General features: G+C 53.9%; 1 protein-coding gene across 1 annotated transcript in view; it reads left to right on the top strand.

The window, feature by feature from the left end:
• The window catches only part of TMPRSS9 (transmembrane serine protease 9), a 15071-nt gene extending 3081 nt beyond the window's left edge, over nt 1-11990 (top strand). Inside the window, exons 5-19 of the mRNA XM_009638886.2 lie at nt 876-917; nt 1263-1376; nt 1941-2112; nt 2304-2578; nt 2738-2874; nt 4062-4377; nt 5225-5396; nt 6956-7227; nt 7922-8058; nt 8695-9055; nt 9150-9266; nt 9914-10085; nt 10411-10676; nt 11205-11341; nt 11829-11990. Coding sequence (XP_009637181.1) covers nt 876-917; nt 1263-1376; nt 1941-2112; nt 2304-2578; nt 2738-2874; nt 4062-4377; nt 5225-5396; nt 6956-7227; nt 7922-8058; nt 8695-9055; nt 9150-9266; nt 9914-10085; nt 10411-10676; nt 11205-11341; nt 11829-11990 — 2852 coding nt within the window. The remainder of the gene's footprint in view (nt 1-875; nt 918-1262; nt 1377-1940; nt 2113-2303; nt 2579-2737; nt 2875-4061; nt 4378-5224; nt 5397-6955; nt 7228-7921; nt 8059-8694; nt 9056-9149; nt 9267-9913; nt 10086-10410; nt 10677-11204; nt 11342-11828) is intronic.
• Nucleotides 11991-14408: the final 2418 nt, after the last annotated feature.

The raw sequence follows: 14408 nt of genomic DNA, 5'->3' as shown, positions 1-14408 counted from the left end.
CTGCTGAACAGCGGGGACGTTCGTGGGGAGTCCCCAGGTCCCCCTCCAAGACTACTGCTGTTCTGCTGCTCTCTGCCCTGCAAGAGCAGCTTTGGAGGCCCACAGCAACAACAGAGCCTAAAGCATAAATTGCAGCTTCTTTGGCTTTTCCTGCAGCACCTGGAGCCAGCCTGAGGGACAGGAGATCAATCCTCAGGAGGTTAATTGCTGGCTTGTCTGTACCTACAAGTGTGCAGCAGCCCTCAGGCAGTCCTCAGAGTTGTACCAATAATTCCTGCTTAGGTAGATATTTCTCATATTTGAATTATTCTCTGAAACCACCTGACTAGACATTCGCCTTCCCTTCAGTGACTGTGGAGTTGCAGGCCTCCAGGTCCAGCAGATACAAAAAACCCCACGTTCCTGGAAAATGTGAAGGTGTGGGTTCCTCTGCAGCTCCCTCAGAACTCCCTGCAACCATGGGCAGGGTCCCTGGATCTTTGGGAGCCTTGTGCAGCTCAAATGGAGGGTACACAGGCACCCTGTGGCTTTAGGCAACAGCCCTGCATAGCTTCAGCCTTGGAGCCTGCTCCTGGGAGGCAGCTCACTGCCCCGGCGCTTGGGAATTTCCCTGCCCCTGGGATCACCCCAGCAGGGCTGTAGATGGCTGCTCCTCCGCGGTGCATGGTGCCTGTGATGGAGCAAACTGAGGAAGGGCGCCGGGAAGGGAACTGGGCCAGGAGCTCACTGCTGACGATTGCCAGGCAGGAGGGAAAGATGAAGCAAAGCCTCTGCCAGCCCTGGCCCGGGAGCAGCACAGTCCCCAGGAGCACGCAGCTCCCGTGCCCCTGACTGGGACTCCCTCACTAACCCCCATTCCTTCCACTTCATCACAGGTCCCAGTGAGGTTTCTCCCCCGAGACCTGGACTGAAATCAGGTAAGAGCCAGGCAGCAGCAGGAGCCATCTGCCCCGGCGCCCTTGGCTGCACTCTGCAGCCTGACCTGTAGCCCCCTCCTCACCGGTGGCCTGGCTGCAGGTACAAGAGGCGTTTGTGCCCATCTTGTCCATAACCTGGTGGTCCAGGGCCGGGCCCTGCACCCCTTTCCCCTGCAAGCTCAACAAGAGCTGCAACTCCGCTCCCAGCTCCATCCCGCAGGGACGCTGGCACTGCCAGGGAGCAGAGTGAAAAGACCACCAGGGTGGTTGCCCGTGGGAAAGCCAGGGGATGGTTGCTGGGAGGGCTGCAGAAGACAGGAGTGACTCAAGCCTTGTTGTCCCCAGGGAGCTGCCCTGGCGACACGTTCACTTGCCTCAACACCCAGTGCGTGCGGAAAGAAAACCCTGAATGCGACGGCCAAAAAGACTGCGCCGATGCTTCTGATGAAAGGGGCTGTGGTGAGTCTCTCGCAGCAGGTCTCCTGGACGTGGGGCATGGGCCACAACCCGCTGCTTCAGGCCTTGACAGCTATAACAGCACTGGGCTTCTGGGCACTAAAGAGAGCCAAGGACACGGCACAGCTTGTCAGGCCAATAGATGTCTGCATCAGGACGAGGGGAATTGTACCCTGGGAACACCTTGGTCCCCCAAAGGGTCGTGACGAGGCCCACCTTCCTGGTGGGCCAGCATGCTGGGCAGGTGCCTCAGGCCCACAAGCTGCTGGGAGCAGATCATGAGGCAGAGGCTGACCTTGTACAACTAGCCAAGAGATTCATCTCCAGATTTTCTTGCTTTAGAAGTTTCAGGGAGGATGCTGTGATGGGCCGGTGCTTTGCAGTGCTCTTTTCTAAGCCTGCTCCTTCCAAGCCTGTCCTGTGACATCCTTGGCAATGTCCTGCTGCTTGAGCATGTGCTGGGAGCACGCACAAAGCTGAAGCAGCTTTTCCCACTTGCCCCCGAGAGCGCTTTGCTGGGGTGCAGCCGGCAGGATCCTGATGCACTGGCTCTCTCCTCCCTTTCAGACTGCGGGAGCCGCCCTGCCATGCAGACTGCCGCCAGGATAGTCGGAGGCTCAGAGGCATCCAGAGGGGAGTTCCCATGGCAAGTCAGCCTGCGAGAGAACAACGAGCACTTCTGTGGTGCTGCAATCCTCACGGAGAAGTGGCTGGTGTCTGCCGCTCACTGCTTTACTGAGTAAGCTCTACCCTACCCCACTGCCCCATCACGCCTGGTTTCCTTCCCCTACCAGGTTGAGCCCCGGGGAGCTCCTGTCCCAGAGCGGGTGGCAGGAGGGGCAGGAGGCAGCACCACCCGCACCAAGCAGCTCTGGTTTGCAGGGCGATGCTCTGGCTGCAGGCTCACGGTCCTGGCTCTCTCTCTTCCAGGTTTCAGGACCCAGCCATGTGGGCAGCTTACACAGGGACCACCTCCCTCAGAGGCTCAGACAGCGGCGCAGTGAAAATGGGCATCGCACGGATCATCCTGCACCCCTCCTACAACACCGACACGGCTGACTACGACGTGGCTGTGCTGGAGCTGAAGAGACCGGTGACCTTCACCAAGTACATCCAGCCCGTGTGCTTGCCGGACGCTGGGCATCACTTTCCCACCAGCAAGAAGTGCCTCATCTCCGGCTGGGGCTACCTCAAGGAGGATTTCTGTAAGCAAAGCGTGGCAGGCAGCAGAGGAGGCATGGTGGGGTGTGGGCGGTGCAGGAGGCACCAGGGAAGGGAACTCAGACTGTGCTCCTGGGCTGTAACCCAGGGAGCTGGTCCTGTGCTCCCTGCCATGAGCTCATGGTCCTGTCTTTCTCATTTAGTGGTGAAACCCGAGTTCCTGCAGAAAGCAACAGTGGAGCTGCTGGACCAGACGCTGTGCTCCAGCCTCTACAGCCACGTCCTCACAGACAGGATGATGTGTGCTGGCTATCTGGAGGGGAAAATCGACTCCTGCCAGGTAAGCTTTGCCCTGGGAAGCCAGCGCACCTCCCCGCATGAGTCCTTTCCCTTCCAGTATGCACCAAGCAGCACTTGAAGAAGCAGATTCTGACACCATGGTCTCAGTTCACCCCAGGGCTTGAGGCCATGCCTTGAACCTAAGCACAATGGATCAGGGACTTCAGAAGAGAAAAATAAGGATCTGTTCTCTCGTGCTCAGAGCAGGGCAGTGCTGTTTGAGGGGCTCTTTTGGCTATTTAACTATTTCTCTCTACTTCCTGTAGTTAGGGCTGGTGCTACCAATGCACCTGGCAGGTCCCCAGATCAAAATCCAGATGGCAAAGGGCAGGAGTGGGAACTAAAACATATACGATAGTTTTTGGTGATCGATTTGGTGTTTTCCCTAGTTAGCCTTTATCCAGTCTGGAATTGCAAGTGGTCAGCTGGAGAAAATCCTACCTTTCCCAATGTGTGGGGAGAGGAGGACTGTGTGGGGAGAGGAGGACTGTGATTTCCACGGCTGTCCCTGTGGTTCGGCAGGACCCTTCATACCCACAGCCACCAGCTGAGCAAAACTGCACTGCTCTGGTGGTAGCGCTTCATATTTCTGCACCAAATGCAGCACAAACACCAGAGAAGGGGCCAAGGATGGAAGATTCGAGGTTGGATGATGAACGTGACCCATCTGGTTATTCATTATTCACCTAGAGCAGTCCAGCCCCCAGAAGGCCCTGCCAGCTTCCCAAACACCATGTCAGTGACACTCATATGGCCCCACAGTACCAGAGAACTGACCAGGGAACCGTAAGCCAAATCAAGAAAACATCCTACAAAGATTAGCATGGTCTCCCGGGGTTGCCTGTCATTCAATGCACACCCATCGTCTCGCTGTTTAGTGGCTGCTCAGCTTAACCTTTAAGAGCAGCAACAAATGATTAAACCAGTAGAAATGCTTATGCTAGATTTTACGGAGGATGTCCTTGTGCTCTTCTGGCATATCAAGGGCACGAGGCTACTGCTTAATAGTAGGACAGTGTGCCCACACAGAGGAGCACCCAAAGGCCAGCACAGGAGATGCTTCACTTGACACTAGGCTGGAGCAAATAAGCAGAGGTGAGCTTGGACACACAGGGACAGCAGAGGTATGGCTCCAGGGCGAGCTCGGAGCATCCCCAGGGAGAGCTCACCATCTGGCTTCTCTTGCAGGGTGACTCCGGTGGGCCCCTGGTTTGCGAAGAGCCATCTGGCAAGTTTTTCCTGGCAGGAATCGTGAGTTGGGGAATTGGATGTGCTGAAGCCAGGCGGCCTGGGGTTTACACACGCGTTACCAAACTCAGAGACTGGATCTTGGATGCTATTTCTGCATTTCCCCCCTCCATAGCCCGTCCCGTCCCACCAATACACTCCAGTACTAACAGTAACATGGTCAGCTCTGAAGAGCTCAGCACCACCACCGGCCCAATCCCCACCACTTCAGCACCCCCAGCGGCCAGCAAGCCAGTGACTGCGTCGGGACCACAAGGTACGAGCACCCACAGGGTGGGTGCAGCTCAGCAGGAGTGGCTGGTACAGGTCCCAGTGCCAGGTTTGTTCTTCTGCTGAGCTGAAATGACTTTCAGTAGGGTGACCCACACAGCCCTTGCCTAAGTGCTAAGGGCCAAGGCACACGTAACGCTCTCTGGCTGCCCCGGCTCAGCCCAGAGCAGCCTGGCAAAGTCACTTGGTACCCATGCAGATGAGTTTCATGGGCTCCTTTGCTTGCGCAACTGAATGGGTAATTTTGTCTGTGTAATTGGTTTGCTCCAGCAGGCCCCCGACAGGGTACTAAGACACAGCAGCGTCTGCTGCTGTTTAACCTGCTGACCACTCTCTTTTTTTTGCCACCTAAGGGTCTCCCAGCAGTTCAGAGTTGATGGCAGCAGCTTCACAGCAGCCATGCATCTTCTCCCTGAAGGGAAGGAGGGCAGGTGTCCATAGGATGACCTGTCAGCTCCAAGGAGCCCTCCCTCCCAGCAGCTCTGCAGGGAGATACAGATGTAGGGTATTTTTTCTAAATTTAGGATTAACTTTTTAGCTGGAATGGTGAGGCTAAGAGGGACAGAGCTGCTGGTTACCCTGCCTTCGAAAAAGGCACAGGATTAAGGACTTGCCAAGAGCAAGATGCAGAACAGCAGTTAGGGTGAAAGCCCATCTATGGCTGTGCACGGCCACCATTGGGGACTGCCACCATCAGCAGGCAGGGCTTGGGCAGATGCCTCACACTTCAGCCCTGACCTGTCCCTGCTCAGATTTACTGGTTAGAGAGAGAGAAGTCTTGCTCGCTTGTCTTCTACTAGGACTGCTCACAAGTGGCTTTGGCTTTTGTTCAGAGTGTGGAGGACGACCTGGGTTCTCTAAACCCAGCAAGATCGTGGGAGGAACAGATGCTTCCAGAGGAGAGATCCCCTGGCAAGTCAGCCTGAAAGAAGACTCGAGCCATTTCTGTGGAGCCACCGTGATCGGGGACCGCTGGCTGCTGTCGGCAGCTCACTGCTTCAATGAGTAAGAGTCCACCCCTGCTGGGGCCCGCTGCCCACTGGCGCAGAGCTGCGCAGCTCTGGGCGGCCACACAGCCAGACCCACAGCTGTGGCACTGGGGAAAAACAAGAACCCACATCGGACATTAATTTTTGTTTTCATAGCAAAAGGGGGGTTGTGGGGAGGCTGGGATGAGGCAGGGAAAGGTTAAAGCAGCCAGAGCAGGGAGCAAGGACAACACATCTAATAGGGGTGGAAAAGGACAGGTGCCACAAGAGAGTTTCTTCAAGAAATTTAACTTTAAAAATTGTCTGCAATATAGGAAATAGAGACATGTGGTCAGCTGTGGTCAGTTCAGTCCTGCATAGTTCTGTTAAACAGCAAGAGCTCTGGCCCAGATTTATAAATAACCTAGCTAAAGAATGAGTCGCAAGAGGATAATGTGTGTCAAGAATAAAAATTCCTGAAGGCAGAAAAGGTGGGTGACTAACTAGGAAGAGTTTCAAGACAACCTTATGCATTAAATAGCTGGGGAATAAAGCAGCAAGTGAAATGCAAGGTAGGCAAGTGCAAAGTGAGGCACATAGAGCAAAAAAGTAGTGCTACCTGTCTGCAGCTGATGATGGACATGGTTTAGTTGCTTAGGGCCAGGGTTTGGGGGTGGGATGGCAGGGTTAGGGGAACGGTTGGGCTGGGGGAGCTTAAAGGGCTTTTCCTACCTCAACAATTCTGTGATTGTGTGGGTCTCCATCAGCTTTTACCGTTCAGAAAAAGCGGTCAGAAGTACTGCGGATATTGCCATGAGAACAGTGGTTCTGTGGGCAGTGGCAATTAAAGAGCAAGTGAAATCCAGTATTAGAAAAACAACGGAGATTGCCAGTACGTTGCTGGTCATCCACTGCATACCAACATCTCAAACATTGTGTGCGGTGCTAGAATGACATTCTGTAAAAAGGCTAGGACAAGGCACAGGGATGAGCTGGGTGTGGAACTGCATCCATAGCAAGCACGACAAACCAGATCAGGCTAGACTTGGGAAAAGAGACAACTGGGTGGGAAGGGAGTGTGTGATGGGGATGATATAGTTATGAAGGGCACAAAGTGAGTAGGGAATGCCTTCTCACTATCAAATAACCACCAAGAGCAGGTGGAAAACAAGCAGAAGGAAGCAGTTCTTCATAAATGTCACTAAACTGAATGTTTAATATTCACATGGGGTTTAAAAAAAAAAAAAAAAAGGAATAAACCACAACTCTAGAAAAATCCAAATAAAACCCAAAGATCCATTAAGACCAAGAATAGAGACACCATCCGTGTGCCAGAACATTCCTGAAATCACAGATTTCTGGAGGTGGGGATTACCACATGCTTACCTGCTCTTCAGGAGATGTCCAACTTGTGGCACTGCTGGAAACAGTTCTTTGGGCCTGACTTAGCAGGGCTGCTCTTCTGTGTGCTGGGCTCTGCTTTGGTACAGTAATGTTTCCAACACTGATCATGTAAAGCTGCCTGCAGTTTAAATTCCAGAATTCATGCTAGGGATACGTGTGTGAGTGTGCATGTTTAGGATTATTCATTTGCAGGACAAATCCAGAAGAGATTGAAGCCTACGTGGGAACAACATCACTAAATGGAACAGACGGGAACGCAGTGAAAGTCAACATAACAAGAGTGATCCAGCACCCCCTCTTCAGCCCTATTACTCTGGACTTTGATGTGGCTGTACTTGAGCTGGGAAGACCTCTTGTCTTCAACAAATACATCCAACCTATCTGTCTCCCACATGCTACACAGAAGTTTCCTGTTGGGAAGAAATGCATCATTTCTGGGTGGGGTAACCTCCAAGAAGGGAACGGTAAGCAGTGATGCATTACCCGTTGATTTGCTCTGGAGCGGTGACACAGTTGGCAGCAAAGCCTGCGGCCACTGCGACCCAGACAGTCCTGGGAGCATACAGGGCAGGGGACAGTAATGGGGACAGTCAGGAACTGACAGAAATGCAAGAATAAGGGCACTAGCTTAAATCACAGTTATTTAGGAGCTACCAGCAAACAAGAGAATGGAGAGAGCAGCTTGGTGGGAACTAGGAGAAACCTGCTGGGCTCCCCTCAGTAGTTCTCCCATGTTCAGCAAGAGCAGGGCTCTGCCTCAGCAGCCCGCTGTAGCTCTGGCAGGACAGCATGACCTCAGCAACATGCTCAGTCACAAAGATGTTCCAAGCAATTAGAAAAAGCAAAGATCTCGTTGTAGAGAGAAGGCCTGAGGGCGGTACGTGTGCTACCAAAGAAGCCCCACTGTCCCTCTGACAGTTGATGGGGAGCCCACCGGCTGTCAAAACAACAGGAACTGCCTGCCTGGGTGCAGTGGCCTTTGCACGGGTATGAAACTGCACCCTGGGGTGCGCCAGGAGCTTCAGGGCTGCTGAGAGAGGAGCTCATATAGGACTCAACTCCCATATGGGATTAAAGCCTGGTTTCCTGAAATCTGTGTTGGTCTAAAAGCTCCCACTCTCCTCTGCTGCACTCACTAATCCCATGGTTTTCATGCAGTCACCAAGCCCGAGATCCTGCAGAAAGCGTCTGTGGGTATCATAGACCAGAACACCTGCAACTTCCTCTACAACTTCTCCCTCACTGACCGAATGATCTGTGCTGGCTTCCTGGAGGGGAAGATAGACTCATGCCAGGTAAGAGACGAGGGTTTCTCTACTTCTCTGTGGATTGTTCCATAAAGCTGGGCTAATTCACAAACCTCAGCACATCCTTGGGAAGTTCTTACTGAGCTGCTGTGGCCAGGCTGTAATCCACATGATGTACCTTGGCTCAAAAACCCCAGCCCACTGCCCGAGCTGCTGTGGCCAGGCTGTAATCCACATGATGCTCAAAAACCCCAGCCCACTGCCTGGGAGCTTTAGAAAAGTAAATAAAGTTCCATCAAGTTAAGCATGACTTAAACCAACAGCCCACTGCTCTGTCTGGCCAGACCAGAGTCCTGAGTGCTGCAGGTCTCCTCTCATGGCAGCGAGATGGCAGTAGCTGGTGGTGGCTGTCCTTGACTTGTGGAAAGGTGCTGCCAGGAGCTTTTAACTTCCATGACAAATGTCACTTGTATCCATGCAGCCAGACTGAGCCACTGGCCCTAGTTTCAGCCTCTGCACACTCATGTCTTGCGCACACACTGCATGGCAGCAGACAGCCCCGTGGGGCTGGAGAAAGAAGAATTTGGGGCTAGCTGAGTCCTCACAGTGCGGCCAAGGGGCAGCTCCATGTAGACCTGTCTTGGGGAGATTGAGCTGAGCAGCCATTGCCTTGTTCTTCCTCAGGGAGATTCAGGAGGACCCTTGGCCTGTGAGGTGACCCCGGGAGTGTTTTATCTGGCTGGCATCGTGAGCTGGGGAATTGGTTGTGCCCAGGCTACGAAACCTGGTGTGTACTCCAGAATTACCAAACTCAAAGACTGGATCCTGGATACCATCTCACAGTTGTCCAGTCCTGGCACAGGCGCCCCTTCCAGTTCAGCAATCACTGGAACGTCTACTGCAGCCATCCCCACCCACCAGCCCAGCACACCACCTGCAAGTCCAACCAACAGAACCACTCTGGGGATGAAGATGACTACGACTATGAAAGAAAACTCCACAGCTCTGAAAACCACTGAACCTGCCAGACCCACCCAAACTCCAGGTAAAATTGATGACAGATTTATTGACATGTTTGTATGAGACCTCCAGCCCCATCACAGAGGGTACTGAGCAGACCATGGGTTGTTGCCTTCCAGTGGTGCCTTGTACCAGCCACACCTTCAAGTGTTCCAGCAAGGTCTGTATTGGAAAAGAAAATCCTGAATGCGATGGCATTGTTGACTGCAGCAACGGCTTCGATGAGCGCAACTGCGGTGAGTACAGCTTTGCAGCCTGTGACTGCTGCCCAGCCTTATTCTACATTACCCAACCCCCCAGTGCAACCCACCAACTTCACGTGGGCCGTCTTGGGCCCCACGTTGTACACTGGGGGCTTGGACCAGCCCCTTGTGGTCCAGGTCCTGCTTGGTCTGCCAGAGCCTAATAACAAGATACACTTGGATGAGCTGGTCCCAATTTTCTGCCAGGCAATGTGGCCTCTCCTCCTATGCATTAGAACCCATTTCCCAGCACGCAGGCCTTCTGGCCAGTCGGTCTGCTAGTACAAGCTGGCAAGACAGCTCTGCGCAACATGGCAGCCCAGAAGATGTCTTATCCCTGGGACTGCTCCTTGGACTATACATTCCTTGCTGTGTGCCAGCTCAGCCAGTCCATCCAAACGTCCCCTCCTCATGCACCACATCCCTGGGAGGTGTGATCTCTGATAACAAGTAAAAGTTCCCAAACCATACCATGTCTGCCAGGCCTTGCCTCAGCCGGGTGAATGAAATCCATCACGTCCTACCGCCCTGCGTACGTCTCCCCACAAGGCTGCCCCGTGGCGCGGGCTATGGAAGGAGGGCAGATATCTCCCTTTCACTTACGGTTGCTTAAAACCACGGTGCCTCTTCTTCTGTCCCAGACTGTGGCTTAACAACTGCTCTGGCCTTCAGCAAGATTGTGGGTGGCAGCACTGCAGCTCGAGGAGAATGGCCCTGGCAAGTCAGTCTCTGGCTTCGGCGTAAGGAGCACAAGTGCGGGGCTGTCCTCATTGCCGACCGGTGGCTGCTCTCTGCAGCTCACTGCTTTGATATGTAAGTCTGAGATGGGCTAGTGAAGCCAGCTGGCTCTTGGCCTCACTCCTGTCAGCCCACCTGCCCTTCCCCTTCCTGGCAGTCCAGCACCATAGCTGGGATGCTGTGCCCCACTGGAAGCACACACTCCCTACCACAGATGTGCCCCTACAGGTAAGCGTGAAGAGGAATGAGTGGAGCAAAGCCTGGGCATGTCCCGTGTGATGGAGACAGGGGTCCTGGCCTCACAAGTTGTGGCCGTAGCACATCCCAGCCCCACAAGTGGAGGAACGTCCCTCCTTGTTAGGCCATGCTTCTAACAGCCAGGTTTGCTGTCTTTCTGCAGTTACAGTGACCCCAAAATGTGGGTGGCCTTTCTAGGAACACCCTTCCTGAGTGGCATCGATGGCAAAATGGAGAAAATATTCCGTATCTACAAGCATCCTTTTTACAACGTCTACAGCCTGGACTATGATGTGGCACTGCTGGAGCTGAACACGCCCGTCAAGTTCAGCAACACCATCAGACCCATCTGTCTCCCAGATAATTCACACGTCTTCCACGAAGGAGCCAGATGCTTCATCACAGGCTGGGGCTCCACAAAGGAAGGAGGTACTGGCTGAGGGCTCCCTCATGTCCATGATGGCCAAGCTAAGTGCCGCCCACCCTGCAAGCCCAAACATCTACAGTTCCCACTCCACTGCCCCCAGCACTCCTGGTGCCAGGCTGGACCCTGTGGGGGACGCCAACCTGGGCATGGCCTGGTGTTGCCACAATCTCCTCCCCAGCTGCCATACTCTGTACTCCTCCGTTTGGTTACACCTCTGCCCTCTTGTGGCCTTCCCAAACTTTCTAAGCCTCAGCCACTGTGCTCCCCATCCCTGTGGCAGCTGCTCCAGCTGCGCTCCTGCAGTACAAGGGCCACCCTGATACCATTTCTATCCGGTCACCCGAGCCGCCTGACAAATTACGTACCAAAGAGACCGTGCTTGCCCTACCGGGGAGGAACCAGGCCTGGTTCACCTTCCCAGGGCTGGTCCCTCTCTTTGGCAAGCAAGCGAGGCCACAGAGCTCCGGCTCCTACGCCTGCTGCTGCTCACATGCTCTGCGTCAAGCTAACAGCGATACGTCTCTCCTCAGGTCTCATGTCCAAGCATCTGCAAAAAGCAGCAGTGAACATGATTGGAGAGCAGGCCTGCAAAAAGTTCTACCCTGTCCAGATCAGCAGCAGGATGGTGTGTGCCGGTTTCCCACAGGGCACCGTCGACAGTTGTTCAGTGAGTGCAAGAGCAGCAAGTGCTGCGGCTGGGACAGAGCAAACTTGTGCCAAGTCCCCGGGCCATGTTCTCCCAGGAGGGCCTTGTCCTGCCTCCCCTTACTCAGCTCTCTGTCCATCCACCTTCACTGGCTGATGCCATTGTCCATGTCCATCCTGCATACACCCTCTTCTGCTTGCCCCACCACCAACCTGTGGCAGGTCAGGGAAACATGCAGGGGGCAATGCCAAGCAAGAGACCACAGGGATACGCCCGTGTCATAACCCTGTTGTGCCTCCCAACACCTCTTCCCTGTTCCAGAACCCCAACCTCTGTGCACGCAAGCACATCACGGAGCAGTCCTCCAGCATGGAAGCAGGCTCTGGGGGAGGCTGCGAATGGGACAGCAAATGCTCCTATGTCCCAGAGAGGAAGAACATCTTACGGCTTGGGGGGGGGCTGGGCTGCCTTTGTGCCTTGATACAGGACCCTTTTCCTCTCTCTGCAGGGCGATGCAGGTGGGCCCCTGGCATGTAAAGAACCCTCAGGGAAGTGGTTTCTAGCAGGAATCACAAGCTGGGGCTATGGCTGTGCCAGGCCATACTTCCCTGGTGTCTACACCAAAGTCACGGCTGTCCAGGGCTGGATTGCGCAGAACCTCAAGCTCTGAAGCTGCACGTTTCACCACTCAGGGAAGGCGACGAACGAGAGGAGTAATTGCCAGAGGATGCACTAACCCCTCAGCTACTGTACGTTTTGTTTTGATGCTGCGAAGGGGTGAAGATGGCTGGCAGGCATTAAACAAATGCCAGTGTTGCGTGACCCACTGCAGTTGTGACACCAGGGCATTTGATAACTGCTTTGCATAGAAAGGTACAATTCTAGACATTTTCTATAAATAAATGAGGCCTGTCCCATCTTATGACCTGGCCAAACATCCTACGCATTAAAATGTGGCCTTTCTCATGGGAGGGGTGCCCAAAACCTCTGCCAGAGGGTCACATAGTTTGGCTGACCTCTGTCTATGAGCTGTCATCCCAAAGCCAAGCCGAGAGACAAGTGAACTTTGCCCCAGCCCAGAGTTATGCCCTTGCAGAAGCCTCCGACCTCACTGCCTTGATGGAGCCGTTACCCTGTGCCGTGGCTTTCGGCACGGGTATGCTGCTGTTCCCACTCAATGCGTGGTACTGGTAAGCTCAGCGATGACTCCCTGGCTCACCATTTGATCACAAGAGAAGGTAGGACTAAAACACTTGGTCTTAAGCCTGCACAGGCCCTCAACTGTATTAGAGCATCAGGATGGTCTTCTCACACCCCCCCATGCCCCCAGCTCCCTTTGCATAAGGGAATAGGTGGTTACATTGATGAAGACTAAGGCATAGCCACAGAGAATGCTGTTCTGGTTAAGCTGGGGGGGTGGGGGGAAATTCAAAGTGCTGAGATAGTGGCCCAAGGATACAACTCCTTCAGCGGGCAGTGAACAACACTAGCCAGCATGAGGCACAGACACCCCTCTGTTCACAAGAAAAAAATGCTGCAGAGCTCACGTGTCCAGTCTCAGGCAGACTTCGGCATCCCCTCGACCACCAAAACTGAAGAGCAGCTGGTACCCCACCCACTTCCCACTCTTTGGCACTTAAGCTCTGCATTTGCGTGTAGGAAGAGCTTTCTTCTCTCCCAGCCCAGCCAGCAGTGAGATCCACCACTTTCCCAGCTAGAGCACTAGCAAGGTGGGAGACCTGGTTTCCAGGCATGGCTCAGCTCCAGGTGGGTTCAGATCCATGGCTGGAACACTTGGGGGATGCTCCCATCAAGGAAACAGGACTGCTGCACAGCCAGCACCACAGAATTCATACAGCCATAAAGAAAACTAAAAAGGTCCCTAAGCAAACATGGCCGGAAAGCACTTTATTTTCAAGTGGTCATTCTGCCCAGCCTGGATGGGAAACAGTTCAGTTTCAAGTGGTCCAAACATCCAGTTATCTCCTAATAGTTTACCTTGTGTGAGAACACTTTAGTCCCTCCATAGAAGCCAGCACATTGGGAGATGAAACAAGATCAGGTTCTCCCTTATCCCTTTGAATGCCCCAGCAGCTAAGGAGACGTCACCCTTCCTGTCTGTCTCCCTGCCCCAGCAAACAGTGAAATATTTTATAAAATACAGAAGAGCTTCAAAAGAAGGGATTTCAAAAGTCTCACCACAGGGGCATGGGCACTTTAATCTCCAACACTCCTCTTCCAGCTGCTGTGCACACTGCTGACTACACAGCGTAACCCAACCTGTCCAGGAGAGGTGTGTGAGAACAATACAGAGCTCAGCCCCACAGCAGCCCCACGTCCTCTGTGGCCAAAGTGCTCCTCCCTCAGAAAAACGATGCCTAGAAGGTAGGCTCCAAGATGGAACGTCTGTGCCCGGGCCAAACCAGGAGTTACAGAATATCACAGCCACACAACACGTTTTATTCTATAAAGAAACCAACCTAAGTACTTCCCAACCCTTTCCATCCCCAGCTGCGCTCGTACAACCGTTTGCAAGGCTGTGCTGCAAACCTAGTAAGCGCACCCCTGGTACCCAACACACCGCTTGAGCCGAGTTGGAGCCCATCAGCCCAAAGGTGAGCCCCACACACAGCTATACAAACACAAGGGGAGAAAGAGCCACGTGTGGCACGTGGAGCATCTTACGGCAGCTTTTCCACTGACAGAAAGGGACTGGGTAACTACGCGATGGCTGGGTCCGTGCTTGCTTCCTGGGCAAGGGGACTGTGGTGCTGGCTTGCCCTCCCTTTTCCACAGAAGGCTCCTTGCCTCTCGCAGCCCCTTCCGCAGGGATTTATCAGCTGCTATACGCCTTGGCCGGGCTGGACCGTTGCAAAGGGCATGAGGCAAACCAAGCAGCTCACGGTGGCTCTCAAGGCTGGAAAATTCACTCGCTCCTGGGGCTGGTGGTAATAAAAGCCAACGGATGCAAAAGGTTCAGCGAGGGTTTATTGCTCTGCCATGGCAGGGGCTGGAAAGGCAGCAGGATTTCGCCCCCAAGCACCTGGACTGGCCGCTCGTCCCTTCCCCCCATGGCCCCCCCCCCCCC

The sequence above is a fragment of the Egretta garzetta genome, unplaced genomic scaffold, assembly GCF_000687185.1.
Source record: "Egretta garzetta isolate BGI_Z169 unplaced genomic scaffold, ASM68718v1 scaffold345, whole genome shotgun sequence".
NCBI lineage: Eukaryota > Metazoa > Chordata > Aves > Pelecaniformes > Ardeidae > Egretta > Egretta garzetta.
Note: the sequence above shows the minus strand (reverse complement) of the source record. Positions and strands in the feature narration are given on the sequence as shown.